The 19,526-nt window shown below is 31.3% G+C and overlaps 1 protein-coding gene across 4 annotated transcripts in view; it reads left to right on the top strand.

The window, feature by feature from the left end:
- Positions 1–19,526, top strand: part of Klp3A (kinesin-like protein 3A) — a 298,885-nt gene that overhangs the window by 220,084 nt on the left and 59,275 nt on the right. For all 4 annotated transcript variants that reach the window (XM_085808353.1, XM_085808352.1, XM_085808354.1 and 1 more), the window contains one exon: positions 15,467–15,592. In XM_085808353.1, the coding sequence (XP_085664479.1) occupies positions 15,467–15,592 (126 nt within the window). The remainder of the gene's footprint in view (positions 1–15,466; positions 15,593–19,526) is intronic.

Below are 19,526 nucleotides of genomic sequence, written 5' to 3' on the forward strand. Positions count from 1 at the left end.
AGCCAAAGAAGACCAAAATTTTCTTAGATTCATACGGTGGGAAGATTATAAGGAAAGAAAAAAAAATTTATCGTCACCGACGAGTAGTGTTTGGACTTACGAGTAGCCCTTTCTTGCTAGCTGCAGTTCTAGATTACCATTTGGGACAAAATGAAGGCCATTTTCCTGAAACCGTAGAAAATCTGAGGAATGCATTCTATGTGAATAACTGCATAACTTCGGTAACTAGTCAAGATGAACTTAAAAAATTAATTTTTGAAGCAAAACAGATTCTGGCTACAGGTTGTTTCATTTAAGCCGAATCTGTTGTATTAAAACAGATTCGGCTACAGATTCCAGTCTAACAGGTGAAGAATGTCAAAAACAACTTGTCCCTGTTCTTGGAATATTATGGGATAAAACTAAAGACATTCTGTTTTGTGTTCTTGAAAAAATTGATTTCAAGCAAAAACCCATTACTAGAAGATATATTCTTTCGACAGTTCACAGCATCTTCGATCCTATAGGAATTCTGTGTCCAGTAACGATTCGTTTGAAACTGTTATTACAGAATAGCTGAAACCTGAAGATTGGTTGGGATGAAACCTGTCCATAAGATATTCGCCTGGAGTTCAATAAATGGCTTGAAGATTTACATCTGTTGACAGAGATCAAAATTCCAAGATACGTCCAAAGCAATGTCCCGGAAGAAAAATTGAGTTTTCATACTTTTTGTGATGCGAGCAAGTCTGCCTATAGCCCAATCGTATTTCTAGGAAGCCAATGTGAGAAAGGGGTAAAAGTTCATTTGATTGAAGCTAAAAGTAGAGTGGCTCCTTTAACAAAGATAACGATGCCTCGATAAGAATTGTTAGCATGCTTGATCGGAGCTCGTCTCACTGCAACAGTGAAAGAAGCGATGGATTTAACCCCACTTATATTTTTTGTGATATCTGTAAGAATGTATGCATACGTGCATAGTAAAATATGCCAAAGAAATTAAGGCAATATATCAAAAGAAAACAAATCCAGTGTGAAATACCAGGAGAGTTTTTACATTAAAATTTAAAAAATCATTTGTTCTTACAGTAGTTTTGGGAAATTTGTGCTTTCTTAGCAAAAACCCTGGCCGCTCAGATGGTTAAAGGGAATATCAAGTACTTGTTGGACTGACTCCTCTACCGTTATGTTCTGGATCAAGCATGAAGATAAATGGGGAACATTTCTAAATAATCGAGTGAAGGAGATAAAAAATTTAACATCAAAGGAACAATGGAAGCATATTCCAGGAAGCGACAATCCGGCTGATCTCCCATCCACAGGATGTTCCGCTGGAGTTTTGCTCAGATCCAGATGGTGGGAGGGTCCACCGTGGCTTAAACAGCCTGAAGAAAATTGGCCTGTCTCTGAAATTAAATATCGAAAACATTTCTAAAGAAAGAAAAAAGGGAATAACTGCCTTAGCTAGCTCAATTGCTCATAACGAAAAATGGTACTTGCATCGTTTTTCTAAATATTTAAGAATCATTCGTCTGATAGCTTCGATTCTGTGTTTCTTTCATAATTCTAGAAATTCCGATCACAAACTGAAGGAAAAATTATCTGTTCAGGAAATAGAAGCAGCTGAGAAAAGGTTTTTCTTAATTGTTGAGAAAGAATATTTCCAAAATGAATCTACAAAATCAAAGTTGAAAACTCTTTGCATTTAAAAATCAAAATCGCAAAGGTAAAATGCAAAGGGTAATTGCAAAATGCATTTGATACAAAAAAAAATCGGAACAGTTCCAGCCCCACTGCCTGAAGATAGAGTCCAAGACGCTCTGGTTTTTGAAGTAAATGGAGTAGACTTATCTGGACCTCTTTATCTGAAGGATGGAAGGAAAAGTTGGATACTTTTATTCATATGTGCTGTTTATAGGGCCATACATCTTAAACTGATACAAGGACTTTCCACCGACGATTTTTTGTTGGCCTTCAGAAGGTTCATAGCCAGACGTGGACGACCAAAAACTATGTATAGTGACAATAGTACAAACTTTGTTGGGACTAACAACTTCTTTCTTTCACTCGATTGGAACAAAATTATGCAAGAATGTTCTATTTTTAAGATTACATGGAAGTTCAATCCCCCCCCCCCCACAATTGCGTGATGGACGTATTATTCAGATGTTGGGAACGTATTATTCAGATGGTTAAGAAAATTTTGAGAAGAATATTAGGAAGAGCCTGCTTGAGATATGAGGAGCTGTGTACCATTCTCTGCGATATGGAAGCTGTAATCAACGCAAGACTGTTAAATTATTTGTCTGAAGATTTAATGTCTTTAACACCCTTTATGTTCATTCAGGATATAAAAGAACGGTGGGAGTTTCGGACTTGGACCATATAGATGAAGTCAATATCACTAAGAGATATCGATATCAACAGAAATTACGAAATGATCTCAAAAGATTTAGAGATAAATATTTGAGTCTCCAAATTCAGTCCAAAGATAATAAAGCTACTCGAAGACAAATATATTTAGGGGATGTGGTACTTGTCAAAAGTGACAACAAAAAAAGATTGGATTTGCCATTGGGTTGAGTTATTGAACTATTCCAGAGTCAAGATAATTGTGTTAGAGTGGCAAAGGTGAAAACAGCTGCAGGTGAATTGATCCGTCCTGTGTAGCGATTGTATCCTTTGGAAGTGATGGACGAAGAGAACTTGTTTTTACCTAAACAAAACCAATTTAACCCTTTAACTGCTTAAGACGTGTTTAAACGTTTTTGGAATTTCTTTAAAAATGCTTAAGACGTCTTTACACGAATTTCAAATCGCACGAAAAATGCTTAAGACGTGTATACACGAAGCCCGAATTTCGCGAAGATTGCTTAAGACATGTTTAGACGACGCGATCTGGTCTTCCTTCCCCTACCTTTCTGCAGGCGGCTGTCAGTTGACACAAAGCTCTTAATAGGGTGTGAAGTCTCTTTCAAAAGAGCACTTTAGGAAAAAGTCCTTAGAGTGAAGTATCTTTGTCAGACAGCAGGTATGTATTATCTGTGTGCCGACTAAAAGTTTGCGAAAGAAGATAAATCGTTTTACAACTGTTTGCCTTGTGGTACTTTATACAAATGAAAGTCAAACAGGATCCGAGGTTGTTATAGTACATTGCCGAATTTTAGTAGAAACAAGAAAAAATAAGAATTGTAATGGAGGACGCCTATGTGTTATAGAATCAAATATTTTATTTTTGTATTGAAAAATGATTACAATTTCTGATTCGTCAGGAAACAATATAAAATGTTGCAACTAGCTTTCTTGTTTGCCTTCGTATTTCAAATGCGCGTTATTATAATGTTATATTCTTCTTTTTACATTGAGTTTTGTACTCGTATGTGTGGCTCTATGCTCCGTAGAAATGGCGAACTGACATATAAAAATTATATGAATGTTGAAAGGAAGATATTCTACTCGAAACTTCAAATAAATGGAATAAATGAATACGCCGAAGGAATTTCTAGAAATATTTGTTTTAAAAATTTTATTATTAAGATTTTAAATACAAAATGTTTTGAAATCTAAAGAAAAAAATATGTAATCCTTGAAACATTTTTAGAAAGAAATCTATCGATATAAAATCTCTTAAAATTAATGGAGTGTAAATTAATTAAAACAGTTAGTGTACAGAAGGGTTAGATATACTGCGCACAAAAAATTACAGTCAGAAGATCAATTATTTAAAGATATAAATTAATTACATTAAAAGAATTTAAAATAAATTAACATCTGTCCAAATGTCAATGCTAACAGCAATAGCACGAATGAAAGTTATTCTTTAAATTCCGAACTTAGTTCATCCATCAGTACGCAATGATTGTGTCTTTACGATTACTTTTCTTATAGATACTACAAAAGGCCACCAACGAAGTAGCGGTAAAATCGTTGAATACTAATAGTTTGAAGCGGGTTCAAATCCTGATGAATGAATTGCCTGCATACCAGTTTTAGCGAATGTTTGTTGCGCATGTTTAATGTGAATATGAGACAATTTATTTAGCTTTTCGTGATGACGTGCCTTGACTACGAGTCCTCGCTCGGGTTGTGTTTGGTTTGGCTTGTTAGATTATTAAGCACGTGAAGGCGATCTGTCTAAGGGGAGGTATGCTTTCGTGACAGATTTTCTAAGGGAAACAATCTCGCACTGCAAAAAGTTAAAACCATAAAAACGGCCATGCAATCAGCTTGTTCACGGGTGTTTGAATGCAGGTCAAACTACCAGTATGTTAAGAGAAGCGATTCCAAGAATGTTTAATTATTTTATTTAGTTTGTCATAAGCTAAATAAAATAATTAAACATTCTTGAAATCTCTTCACTTTACTGAAATGGCAATAACTTCGAATTATACTATGCTACTACTTTTCCTCTAATGTGAAATTTTGAACTTTTCCGTTATCGGACAGCCCACCAGGGACTGAGCGGAGTCTAACGGAACAACTGGTGGTTCTGTCCGGGGTTCGAATCCCGGGAAACGAGCTGGTTGCCAGGATGATATTCTTAGTTTTCCATATGTGTAACATGTATGCAAGCTAATTTCCGTTAGGCAGTCCTCGAACGAAGGCATCCTTCACCTTAGGCAAATAACCATCGAGTACTTTGCCATAATCAAATAAACCTTTATCCATAACATGCTTCAAATATTTTTATGTTGAAAAGTTCATGCGCCAAAGTTTGCCCCCATTGAATGAAATATGTTGTTTATTTTTTCTTTGTTTTTTATAACAACAATGTTCTTGTTTTCAGAATCTGAATTATCAATAAAATTCTTTTAATAATATGCGATTCTATTTTGTTTTTTTTTGTTTAATGAAAAATTAATTTAAGCGACAAATCTCTTGCATTTAGAAAAATTTTCGAAACGAGTTGCTGTCAAAAGCGCATCTTCTCGTTGCTGCATATATTTATTTAAAGCAAACTGCTTGGCGCATGTGCTTTTATATTTGAAAAGATTCAGAGAATTTACAACATGGAAATAAAGTTATTAATTTTACTGAATTTTGTGGATTCTTTGTGTTTTGAGGTAAAAGTCAAACCATCAGATATGTGATAACCTTAAAATAAGGGTATATATAATCAGGATTTTGCGGCCACACATTCCCAGCGAAATAAATTACAAAAAATTATCTATGTAGAATTAATGTATATTCCATTTAGTATTTTAATTTATCAGTGTTATTACACATCAGTTTATCAGTGTAAGTTATATCGAGTTTTAGTTGTGTTCGATATAAGAATTTTATTAGATTTATATAAATCCGATTCGTTTAATAATATTATATTTATTAAATACTATTTATTAGGTTTTTCAAATCTGTCAAACCCAATCAATGGCCTCCTGGCTAAGATATCTGATTATTGCTATTTTGACTCGTATTCGAACCAAAACAAATGAACTGGTTGAATTTTGTGATTTCCCCTATGTGTAACATGAACATGAGTACGTTTTACTTAGAAAGTCGCCCATGGAGACATTCATTGCCTTTGGCTGATAGATCTCGTTTCCTTTGCCATACTCAAAAAATCTAAAAAATTTTCAAAAACACTAACAGATGCATATAACAAAATAAAATTAAGTAAATGCATATAAAAAAAACTGAAGTAAATGTATATAACGAAAAAAAAAATGAGGTAAAAACAAATTTTCAATAATTTTTCAATACAGTAGTTTTTAAATTGCTTGTTTTCAAATTTTATTTCATTTTTATGTATGTACTAATATACAGTGTATGTGTGCGAAAGTGTGCTTGTTCGGCATATCCATATATATTAATTAAATAAATCTGATTTGAAAATGCATGCACTAACGCGCTATTCTCGTAATTTGAAAAACACTAAAGTATTGTCTGAGAAAAATATTTATAAAGAAAATTAAATTTCGTCTCCTTACTCGGTGCTGTGTAAAAAATTTAAATAAGCTTATTAATTTTTTCTTCTTTATTAAAAACAAATTAGTTTCTTTTCATCTATATATGAAAAATAACAAAATCTTGCTGTCAGAATGGAAATTCTTAAAAATATGAAATTCGTTTTTTTCGAACAAAAGTTTCTGAGAAATTTCTCTAGGTCAGCAGGTAGTAACAGGACCACTGACTGCTTTGTTTGAAAAACCCGATGAAGTGGATGATTTTACCCCCAAAAGGTTTTCTTTAACAAAGCAGATGCGGTCCAAATGGCTTTGTTGAGAAGCGTTCGTATTTGAATAGCTTGAAAGCTTGAGTTGGAAGACGTTCCCGAAGCAATCAGTCAGACAGCAATAAAATTTGTTATAGATATTTCTCTCTCTCTCTCTGTGAGTTCTTGAAATCTTGGAATGGGTGAAAATTTATTTGTTTTTACATATATAAGGAAACTGCATGTAAAGCAAAATAATTCAAGGCACCCATTGTATGTTAATCATTGTACGTCCCCTCAACTCTTCGGTTGGGTATTAAGAAAAGAAATTCCTATACTGCTTTTGTATTACTTGTATAGTGAAAGATTTGAAAAAAATAGCTTCATATGAAAAGTTTTTCTCTGATGAACGAATACAGCTGAAAACATGTTTCTGTCTTCAAGTATATCCACAAAACATGAAATAGTATTGTACTCTTTTGTGTTGTATTGCATTTTTATATTACTTTGTGGTAAATTTTTTGATTCTTAAATTTCTCTCTCTCTTTTCTTATAATACACAATTACTCTTTCAAATATGGCTGACCTATGAACCTAAATTTTTATACTATAAAATTTTATATAAAAATTAGCCGTAATCATTAGACACAGCTTTGTGTATATTATATTCTTGAATACATGCCTGCAATTAATACTAAGAATACTATTGATAAAATTCGTGATATAATTAATAATGAAAATACTGTTTAAGCTAAAAACCGATTTGAATCTTTTTTTCATTATAGGGTAACATGAGCCAAACAATTTTCGTTAGAAATATACAATTATGCTAACTTGACACATCAGATAGAAAATATTTTATCGTCATCATCGGCTATGATAAAAGATTTATACGCTTAAGATTTTGGATTATGATAAAGCACACAGGACCTATTTGTCTAAGGGAAAGGAAGTCTTCAGAGTAGATTTTTTTTTTGTGGGAAACAAACTGTTAATTCACAATCAATTGTACTTATGAAAAACCCCTAAGCCTCCCATGCAGCCGCTAGAATTTACCGGTGCTCAGCTATCTTACCACTTGGAGACTAGTTGGCTTTCTGAACTTACGCAATATCTATCTGAATTTGAATATTTGCATAAAAAACGAGCAAAATAAAATGACACATTGTAAATAGTACATTTTACTGAAATCAAACTTTCTTTGAAAAAGGAAAATTAATTCTAAGGAATAAGGTGGATGCATTTAATTAAACGGCGGGCAATAACAGCGCTGATCATATGTTTCGTATAGGAAATCATTTTCTTTGTGTTGTATAACGGAAAATATCCACAGATTATATTTTACAGTTTTTAAGAAGTCATGGGTTATCTGCTTTAAGAGAACACCTTCGTGGGCAATTTTCTAAATAAAATTGGCTTGAATTCACGTTACGCTTCGAGAAAATCATAAATACCACAAGCAGCTAAACTGGTCGATTGCCAACAACAAAATACCAAAATCCAGCAATCTCATTCACTCAACTATAGTGAACTTAAACTAATGTTTGTATATTATTAGTAGTATTAAAATAACGAAAATATTTATTCTAATAAAAATTTTTGTTTGAATATCCTCCCTAGTAAGGTATTTCCTTTGGTTGGAGATTTGTCAACAATAAATGCTATGTTTAAAGAAGACATTTATTTAGAGCATAATGCTTCAAAAATGTATGCTGGGATCCGTAGAAAAAAAAATATCGCCGGAAAATATATCTCCGAAAAAATATTTAATTATTCATATTCTTATGATTAATTATTAAATAATTAATAACTTTTATAATTATGAAATGAAATGCTTATTTATACTTTACCAAATGTACAGCAACACTCTTTCTTTACAAAAATACCATATTGAATAAATTATATTGTAAGCTAATAAGTAACAACATTGCTTTGTTTAATTAAGATACAATAACAAGCCGAACAAACATTAAATTGGAAGTCAAACAACAAAAATCAGCGTTATATTTTCAAATTTTCACAATCTAATTTTCATTATATCTTATCTCGTTCATTTGCGCAGGACTAGTTTTGATGGTTTTACCGAACCATCATCTTCAGCTGCAAAAGCGCAAATGAACGAGATAAGATATAATGAAAATTAGATTGTGAAAATTTGAAAATATAACGCTGATTTTTGTTCTTTGACTTCCAAATTAATTGCTTTGTTTGTTATTAATATGTCTCATCCTTCCTATTTCAGATAAAATTTACTAGTGTTTCTTGGACAGGAAAGCAAGAATTTTTAATTTGAATCCATAAATTTATGATACACTGAAAACGGTTTCATGTTATAATTCCCTTTCTGAATATCTTGAATGTATATGAAAAAGTAAAATGCAAATTTAATATTAATATTACCACCCTTAAAAACACCCAAATATTTCGTTTATTACTCTCTTAAAACTACATAATAATTAAGGAAAAAAGAAATTATTTAAAATAATTATTAGTTGCCTTCAGTTGAAGAATATAGGAAAATGCAGAAAGTTTTAAAGATTTTTAATTAATGACAAAAATACAGAAAATCGGAAATAATACGAAATGTTTCAGCAGTATCTCAGAAAGAATGAAAATTGCACCAGATATTTGTCAGAATATAATTTTAGTGATAGCAGTTTAATCAGTCTGCATTGAAATTCCGGTGATAATCAGTGACATACAGATTTAGGTTACTTAGGTTAAAAATGCGTAATAATTTAAAATTTAACCGGGTAAATTTTAAAACCAATTTATTTGAAAACTATCAGCTTCGCTGCGAGCCTTCGTCTGGCTTTTAATTGTACCGGAAAAATGGCTGAAGGGAACTCCAAACGTTAAATTTAAAAACTGCGTAGGATTTTACTCTGCAGAACAACTTCATAAAAAAAGTTATTACGTATAACAAAATTACAATGAAATAAGCAATGTCCCTTAATACAAATATTAATTATCCTAATAAATAAATTAACCAAATTCCCTTTGCAAAATCTTAAGAACTCAAATGGTATAAAGGAGGTTAATAACTTTGTTTCCTAAAAAAAATCAGTCAAAACTTTTCAATATCTTAAAAACAGTGAAATGAGCAATAAATAAAATAAAGGAATGCAAAAAACCAAAAATTCTGAAAAGCAAAGTATAATTAATGATATTTTATCTTATGTTTTCAAGGGAAAAAATTACAATGAAATAAGCTATATCCCTTAATACAAATATTAATTATCCTAATTAAAAAATTAACCAACTTTCTGTAGAAGAACAAAAATCATGTAAAACTTTTCAATATCTTATAAACAGTGAAATAAGCAAAAAAATGACATGAAAGCAACTCAAAAAACATAAAATTCCGCGCAGAATTTTACTCCACAGAACAACTTTATCAAAAAAAAAAAAAATCAATAAAATATATTATACTTATATAAAAATGACAATGAAATATGCCAATCTCTTAAAAACAGTGACATAAGAAATACGATGAAAAATTGTTGCCAAACCCATATTTCTAAAAGAATGAAACTATTCAAAATGATGAGATTTCATCAAAAATCTATCAACAACAATAAGACAGGAAAATTGCTGCCCAAATCACATTTTTAAAGATGTGAGAAATGTACTCGGAAGCTTCATTTAAAAAATCTTTTAAAAATACAAAATATTATCATTTTTCCAAAATTTTTTTTGTAAAAGCATTCGCAAGGATGAAAGTTTAACGTGTCCAAAAATCAAAGAAAAATAATGTATACATTTTTTAAAATAAACTTTTTTAGAAAAAATCCCATTGAAAAAGTGTTAAGCTCCCTTTGTTAAATAAATTCGTATTTAATCGATTTATTGAAACACGAAATTTATTTTAAGTTCGTAAAATAGCTAAGTGCCTACGTTTCATGACGATGTGAAAATGGAGTGTGTAGAGTAAAATCTCACTTTCCTATAGCCCATTATGTTTCAAAATGACACAATTTCGTCACAAAACATGAAATAAAAAAAAATTCGAATACAAATTTCGAAAAAATCGCTTCGAAGTGCACTGGCTCTTGTGTAGATGTTCCTATGTACCAAATTTCGTAGCCGTGGGTCTATTAGCTTACGCGCAGCGCGAACGAAAGGCGTGCACACACAGACAGACTCTTTCTTTTATTATATGTAGAGATAAGATTGTTTAAGGGAAGGAAACTTTCAAGTTTCGCAGCTGTAGCCTGCGGCATTAAGACGGACATCACGGAGAGTCTAGCCTTTTGCAATTCTCTTGAGAGCTCACAGGTACTGAACAATATATGGCAATCAATCTCACTTAACGGAATCATTGAAGTAAAATTCTGGGAGGGATGGGAAATAACAAAAGAACTGCTTGACAATTTTCAGAGGTTTAGGGTTATTTTCGCGACATTTTACGAGAAGTTCGGTCCAAAACTAGCGACAGTTTTAAAGAGATTCGCAGATAATCACTCGACAGGCTAAGGGTTAACATTCCTGCTAGTAAAGAAATTAACTAACCTGATAAGATAATTAAAACTAGATGTGGTAGAACTATTGTAAAACCTTCGCATTTTAATTAGTTTTTTTTTTCCTTTTTCCTTTTTATGATTATACTAAGTATTGTTTAGCCTCATTATTAAGTATATTGTATTTTGATTTATGTTCCGTCCATCATGAATCAAAAGGTGGGAGGAGGTGTTGCGAGCAACTCAATGGTTGTATAAATGTAATTTCTCAAAAAGGTTAAATTTTATGGTTTGGCAACATTGTATCATTTTTTATGTTATTTGAGTTTCGCTTATTTCATAGCTTTTTACTACTACTTCCAGTATGATATTCTCCAGCTTTTTAACTTCTTTCAGGTGATGTATGGATACACAGGGTTCGTACGGTCCTCAAGAGTCCTTAGATTTTTTGGAATCGATTTTTGGTCCTTAAAAGTCCTTAATTTTGGCCAAAATCAGCAGAAGGTCCTTAATTTTAATCATCTGAAATTTCTGTCTTTTTTTACAATTGCCATTTTGAGTGTGAATTAGCATTTTGGAGGAATATTTTTGGCGATTCACTGGCATATATGGTTATCTTTTGAATGGGTTTATGGGTTATAATTTGTTTCTATTTCTAATATAATTGATGGGATACTCGAGTTTCTAAGCAAGAAGTGAGATATAAGTATTTCAAAATTCATTTTGTGTAATAAAGAGTTCTTAAACAACTTTTCACTTTTGGAGATGTGAATTCTTCTATTAAACGGTTCTAAATTTGGCGACTTATCAACATTTTGGAGATTTTAAGATCAGTTTCTACAGAAAATTTTTAATTCGAGATCTGAGAATTTTTGGACAATTTTTTTTAAACATCCTAACATTGATAAATATCATTAAAATAATGATAATATATTGAAATTATATTTAGAAAATAACATTAAAATAAAATATTTTTAATTTTCGCTGTCATGTTATAAAATTTCATTTTGGCAATTTATTATAAAAATATTTTGACTATGAAAAATAAAGAAGGTATAATGCTCTAAAGCACAATTTACGAAATGGCTCTTAGCAAAAGCAAAATTAGCTATGTAATTAGTTAAAAATATCTTCTTTTTAATTTTTTCATAGTAAAATAGTATGAAAAAATTAATTTCATAGTAAAATAGTATTTAAGTTTTTCCCGTGTAATTGTCTCGGAATATTCAAAATTCTCAGAATATGTATCAGTTTTCTCTATAAAATTAATTTTACATTTTTTCCCTCTTTTTTTTTTTTTTTTTTTTTTCCCTTCCCCCCAAAATATTTCTGACTTTTTGCTGTTACTGAATTGGTAGGGATAATTTTTCTTTAGTATTTTAGCCATTGCAGCTTGGAAAGTTTAGAAGGATTTCAACGCAAGATTTATAGACCCACGATTCTAGAAGATTTTAAAAATGTCTCTATGGTATCAACACATAATGGATGTATTTTACTGAAAGTTTGCGATGAATTTCTTAGATTTTGGAGAACATCTGGAATACCAATGAAAACATAATATTTGAATGTTTTACTCCTGATACTAGAATCATTTTCTTAACATGTTTATCTTCCCTTTATTTTCTCTACTTTTCACTAGACACAAGTATGGAAAATATCAAAAATGCTTCTAATCTTGTCACATGGGCAGGCATTATATAAAGGGATTTTTTTTATTAATAAAGAAATTGAAAACTTACAATTTAAAAGATTCATCTAATATGTTTTAATGCATCATACACAGAGCTGGCACTTGGCATTTTCCCACCTGATGCCAATCTCTGTGGAGCCTAAATTCTGCTTCCAATGCCTGCTCTAAATTCTAAAAGTTTTGCCATTTCTAGATTTTGTTGTTCGGTATGTCACTAAATTCTAAAAATTCTGCCACAATGGCTCTGTAACCACCATGTATATTTCTTCTGAATGTTCATATTACTAAAGAAATAAAATTTCCCATTTTCTGTACATTCTAAATGCATTTTATGTTTTTTAGAATAACGGAAATCTTTAATTAAATCCAAAAATTCTAAAATGAAAAGGAAACGTGTTGAAGAAAGAAAATAATAAAGACAAAGAAAATTATTCTTCAAAGAAAATGTGCAGTTATTATGATGTAAATTACCCAGTTGTTTATGATTTCAGCCTTTACTATAATTTCCCATTTCTATTTCCTCATATGAAGTTATTGAGCAAATTAAATTTTAATTAAATTATATAATCTTTGACCACTAGTCCAAACTTTTAGTTTGAATTTGACTGTTCCTGTTTAATTACGTCACTGTGAGCTGTAAATGATTTTGTTAGCATCAGAACATGCCTTTGTATTCTATGTTCTTTTTATATAAGAGGCTTATTTAAACCTTTGTATGATATTTTAGTTACTTTCAGACATAGCGATAGTTTGCTTCACATCAGTTGGGGGTTTTCGACTACAGTCAAAAGTCTTTAATCTGGACTCGTCTGAACTTCGGCGATTCCGGATTATCGATTTTTCCGGATTATAGATCATCAGTTTAAATCTGGTAAGATGGCATGCAGAAATTATAAAATTAAAAATATGAAACCGTAATTTTTGAAATAAAGAGCAATTATGATCTAAAGGGTATCAAAATTTACAATAAAAAAAAAGCTTAATATTTATTTACTTTATTAAACATTTCTTTTAACTTACACATGCATAAAGCATAAATTACGCATAGTCGAAATTAGAAAATTCCAACCAGAAAACTATTTGATTTGTATTCGTGATATTTATAATGACGAGGAATTTGATTTAAATCATATCAAAGACGGAGTACATTGAGATAAAATACTACATTTTGTAAGGAATTATAAGCCGAATAAAATGAAAACATCTGCCCTAAGATAAAGATAGTGCTGGCAGATCAACTTCCAGTTCATTGCGCGCCGCGACGTTTCCCCGCTACACACACACACGCAAAGCAGCGTGAAATTGATAAACAGATTTCGGAATGGTTAGAGAAACAAAGGAGCCTTTATCCATTTTTTTGCAGCAATTCCACTTTTTGTTTGATGGACATCGAAACATGCTTTCCGTTTGTAGATCCTTTTGCAGCTCCAGCATCGGAAATTCTATTTGACATAATCGAAAGTTCCAACTTACTTTTATAAAATTGCTCTAACAGTTTGCAACAAATAATAAGCCGGATCCAATTCAAAGATTAAGGAACAATGCAATCTGGAACATTAACTGAAATAGATAATTAGATCATTTTAGCTTAGCTTATACCATCCGTTATACATTAAATGCGCATGCGTCAACGCATTATGCCTTGACGCATGCATGAGCAGAAATTTTGTAGCGTTGAGGTCCGGATTATGGGTGTCCGGATTAACGACTTTTGACCGTATTTAACTTTTACCAGATAAAGTAAACCCTCATAGGTACATTGTGGAGAGGTTGACAAGTTAGGAGATAAAGCAGTTAGGTTGATGCAGAAACTAGCGAGAGCATTGGTTTGAATTATGAGACAAATCTCTAATTGTTAGAAAAGGTGCTTAAAGAGAAGGAAATCGATATGAACTAGCCAAAATGTTACGGAAGGTTTCAAATTAAAATGACGGATAAATATTTTGTTGAGTGTTGTTATTACAAAACATAAATGTTTTGTAGCTTTTAATATGTAATTATCCTAATATCGTTTAAGAATCAGTGTTATAAATTATATGCATTTTAAACTGTGAAATTTGATTAGATTTTTATTTTAATAGGGCTTTTTTAACAAATATTGTTAAAAAATAAAATTTAATTGTGGCCATGAAATCCATAATGACTAAGGTTACCTATTTACCTAATTTAATTATTTATAACTAACTGCTTAAAAATTCTCTGTATGTATTAAAGCAAGTTATTGCCTTTCATTAATACTCACTGTGGTCACAAGATAAAACACAAAAACGTAAAAATACAAGTAAAACTTATTGTTTGCATCTAATGAGACTTAAAATAATACAAAACAACTTATCAACTCTGGTTCTTTAATGGCTTATTGGAACATTAAAATATATTAACTGGGTTAGAACCCCTGAAACTACACGAAGCTACGACAGTAACTGCATCAGACAGAGCCTGACTAACTTTCTACACTTGCGAACCTACATCAGAACACCTGCCTACATCAGGCTTTTCAGGTTTGTTCTAATGAGCATGTCTCTTTTTCTAGACAAGCAGCAGCAGTAACAACATTCAGTCTTTTGTTCTGAATCATGCTGATTATGATCTTACTTCTCATTTTAACCTATGCCGTTTGACATAAAATCTACCTCTAAACTGACCAAGTACGTGACAAAATGAGACATTTAAAAAAATCAACACAGAGCTAACTGAGTGAAACGTAAATGTCACTTATCTTCTTTCAAATATGTCCATCTGTTGTAAGTGTAAAATATTTAATGCTACTTGATAACTAGCATAAAGTTTATTTTATTCTCAAACTTATTAATAATTATGTTAATTAATTCATGTTTAGTAATAATGCAGACTACTTTGAGATCTATTTTATTTTTAGGATGGTATCACAAAAGTGAAATTCAGGTATAGATAATATTTTTAATTGAATTTATTCAGTTCCCATTTGCTCATAGGTTCTTAATTTTTTTCATTAATGGTCCTTAAAAGTCCTTTATTTTCGCATGCAGAAATGTGTACGAACCCTGGATACAGTTTTAATTTAGGTGCTTAAAATATTTAACAGGCTCGAAAATATTATTTTATTTATGTGAGATTACCAATTGCAATAATTTAAAGTGCTGTTTGAAAGAGCAGTTATCTGAGTTTTGTCAATTTATAATTCTGTCTAATTATATTTTGCAGGTAGGTGAGAGTATGGTCGAAGAATATTTAAGTGATGATGCTGAAGAACTTTCAAATGACGAAAATGATCCAGACTGGAGATTAACTCCTTTGAATAAGCAAAGAAGAGCACTTAAACATAAAAATGTAAGTTCTTAATATTTCTTTTTCAGTAAATGAATTTAATCAAAATGTTTGGATAAAGATATAAAAGAAAACATTCATTTTTGCTACTTATTAAAATATCTCGAACACAGACATCATTAGGAACAATAGCAGTCGCAAACTTGGTTATTTTTACTGATATAAAACAAGCTTGATAAAAGTTGGCTCTGAGGGAGCTCTATGTGTTGGTAGTCCAACCAGTTGTAATATTTGAAAGAAGCATGATTTAAGTGAAGTGATAATAAGTGCTCAGTGTTTGGTGCATGTATCTCAGAAATGGTAGTCTGACACATGTTTTCAGAGCGGTATTAAGTGGACAAACAGTGAGAAATATTACTGTGAGTGAAAGTAGATGGCCAAAGTCAGCATCAGCTGTAGAGAATTATTGTTCGCTTGGTATCATAGTGTACTATAATTTACTATTAAAACTAAACTCAATTTAACATTTATTTTCATTTCTTTACAAAATTCTACTTCCAATGAAGCAGGTACAACCAAACAACTAAAAACTACGTTTTTCATAGCAAAGCAGTGATGAAGTATAAATATTATCTATTTAGAGATGCTCAGGCGTTGTTTTTTTTCTTTCCCCCCCCCAGGGGTGCATTAATGATGATAAAAGTGAATACCATAGTTTCTCATGTTATTTTACCCTTTTTTAGGGTAATTTTACCCTAGTTTTATCGTCCAAAAATTAAGAGGAGAGAACTGTGTGAATAATTTAATTTCCGAATGAGGCAGTTTCAGTAAACAAATGAAAAGTCATAGGTAAACTACAAATATCTATCACGGCATAATTTCTTTAATAGAAACTCAGTTTCCCTTAGAAAGTCCTCCACAAAGGCATCCCTCCTCGTAGGCAGATAGCCCTCGAGGCTTTGCCATAATCACACACACCACCTTTAATAGAAACTTGCAATAAGAGTACATAGTAATGTTAATGGTACAGTATCTAATAAGTTTAAATCTCCCCCATTCTTATTGTTGTCTCTACTGTTCCTTAGGACGCAAATGACTCTTGAATAATTAGAGAAGGTGACGTACAGCTGAAATCGTAGACAGAATGTCAGTTTATGGCTGGTTCTTATGTTAGGCAGGTGTAAAGTTCAGCTTAACCTTCACAGGTAGTTTGCGAGGGTTTTTCTTTGTTAGTAAGACAAAAAGATTCACAACATGGAAGAATCCATTGTAAAATTTAGGGGAGCTCATTTCCTGAATGCACTGAAAAGGGGGATTTTTTTTTTTTTTTTTTTTTTTTTTTTTTTTTCAGAACCTGACATTAAAAAGCTAGGGGAGGAGCTGCTCAAACTACAGCATCATACCGAGTTGTCGGAACATGTTTTAATTTCATATGCACTATTACATAAACTATTCTGTTCTGGGTCATGTCCTTTTGTATGTTTCTTCTACACAAAATATTCAAGCACCTTCTGGCAATAACATTCAATTGTTTCAAACTCCATGATGTAATATCACAATTCTGTAAACCTTTTAACCAGAGGAATACAGTAGAGTACTTCAGGTGTGTTTTCTGTCCTTTACAATTTACAGTTTTTATCTTTTCTTTAGCTTATTTTATTATAAGAATACTTCATACAATGACAGGGTTTGTATGGTCCTTAAGAGTCCTTAAGTTTTTTGGAATCTATTTTGGGTCCTTAGAAGTCCTTAATTTTGGGCCAAAATCGGCAGGAGGTCCTTAATTTTAATCATCTGAAATTTCTGTCTGTTTTTACGACTGCCATTTTGAATGTGAATTAGCATTTTGCAGGAATATTTTTGGCGATTCACTGACAAATATGGCTATTTTTTGAATGGGTTCATGAGTTATAATTTATTCCTATTTGTAATATAAATAATCGGGGGATACTCGTTTCTGAGCAAGAAGTGAAACATAAGTATTTCAAAATTATTTCATTTCTTGTAATGAAGAGTTTTCAAACAACTTTCCGCTTTTGGGAATGTGAATTCTTTTATTAAACGGTTCTAAATTTGGCAATTTTAAGATTGATTTCTATAGAAAAATTTTAATTCCGAGATCTGGGAATTTTTTGACGATTTTTTAAAGCATTCTAATATTGATAAATTTCATTAAAATAATAGTAATCTATTGGAATTATATTTAAGAAATAAAATTAAAATAAAGCATTTTGGTTTTTCACTGTCATATTATAAAGTTCCATTTTGGCCACATATTATACAATTTTTTGAATCTGAAAAATTAGCAAGGAATAATGTTATAAAGCATAGTTTACAATACGGTTTTTAGCAAAAGCTAAATAGCTGTGTAATTAATTTAAAATGTCTTTTTAATTTTTTCATGGTAAGAATTTTTCCCATTCCTCTGGGGACCGCGGAATCGACAATATTAAAGTTAAAAATTAAGTATAGTCTCAATGAAATGTGATCAAATGTAGTTTTAATGAAATTTATTGAAACATTCTAAACAAAAATACGTCTTAGCTTTACACATATTACTATACGTAACAAGTATTTTGGTAAAATTTTTGGCTATCTTGCATCCAAATAGTTTTGAATTGTCATAATAACATTTCGAACAATACTTTCGGACTTTATGTCTGTCTCCTTCCTTTTTGTATAATTTATGAATAATTTAAGTCAGCAATATTGCACCGCATGATCACAATATTGCAGCCGGCTGAACAGAAAGGATAGAAAATTTGGCGTCGGGCTCAGCGTGTTAAACCTTTACCATGGTCACAAGGTAAAACACAAAAATATAAAAATTCATGTGAATCTTATTCTTTGCATCTAATGAGACTTAATGCAAAACAACGTACCACCGCTAATGTTTTAGTGGCTTGATAGAACCTTAAAGTATATTAACTGAGTTACTCTACACGAAGCTACGACACTAACAGCGTCAGACAGACGTCAGCTAACTTTCCAAACTTACTAACTGTGGCTACATCAGGCCTTTCAGGTTTGTTCTGATCAGCAGGCCTCTCTATAGGCAAGCAGGTGTGGTGACAACAGCCAGTCTTTTGTTATAAATCATGCTGATTATGATTTTAATGCTCATTTTAACCTATGTTGCTTGACATAAATGACTGAGCAAGTATGTGACAAAATGAGACATTTAAAAAAAAAAAAAAAAGCTAACTATTAGTAAATTGTAACTAAAATGTCACTTATCTTCTTTCAAATATGTCCTGTTATGAGTTTAAAATATTATTTAATGCTACTTGATAAATTTCATAAAATTAATTTTATTCTTAAACATATTAATAATTCTGTTAATTAAGTTATGTTTAATAATAATGCATCCTACCCACATTCAGGCATAGATATAATATTTTTAATTGAATTTATTCAGTTCCCATTTGCTCATAGGTCCTTATTTTTTTTCATTAATGGTCCTTAAAAAAATCCTTAAAAATACTTAATTTCCTTGTGCAGAAATGTGTATGAACCCTGGATGAATATAACATGCATAATATGTGTTAATTGATTGTTTATCGGGGTTCATAACAATCCTTAAAAGTCCTTAGGTTTTGGGGGAAGGCAGAAATGATTTTTGGTTCTTGAAAGTCCTGAGTTTTGGCCCAAATTTTTCTTAATTTTCCTCATCAGATATTTCCATCCCCCTTTCTAAGGCTGCCATTCAGTGTGCAAAGTTACATTTTGGATATATACACAATTAAAACCACATGGATAGTAATAGAGTCATTGTTAATTCACATTGTAAACAATGAGGAACAATCCACTGTGTCAGAATGAAAGTTTCAGGGTTCCTGACTTGCTCACCCAGTCTTTCAAAATAGGTATTATTAACAAAAATATTGTCTGCTTGTGTTGAAAAAAGTTTCTTGGACCTGGATGTCTGCCTTATGGCCATGCTTCAAGCTACTGAGACAAAAGTGTGATCCTGAATAAGACTGAAGATAACACTTCC

This window comes from Stegodyphus dumicola, chromosome X1 (assembly GCF_044657685.1).
Source record: "Stegodyphus dumicola isolate Sdum_Otavi_A_Nest chromosome X1, ASM4465768v1".
Taxonomy (NCBI): Eukaryota; Metazoa; Arthropoda; class Arachnida; order Araneae; family Eresidae; genus Stegodyphus; species Stegodyphus dumicola.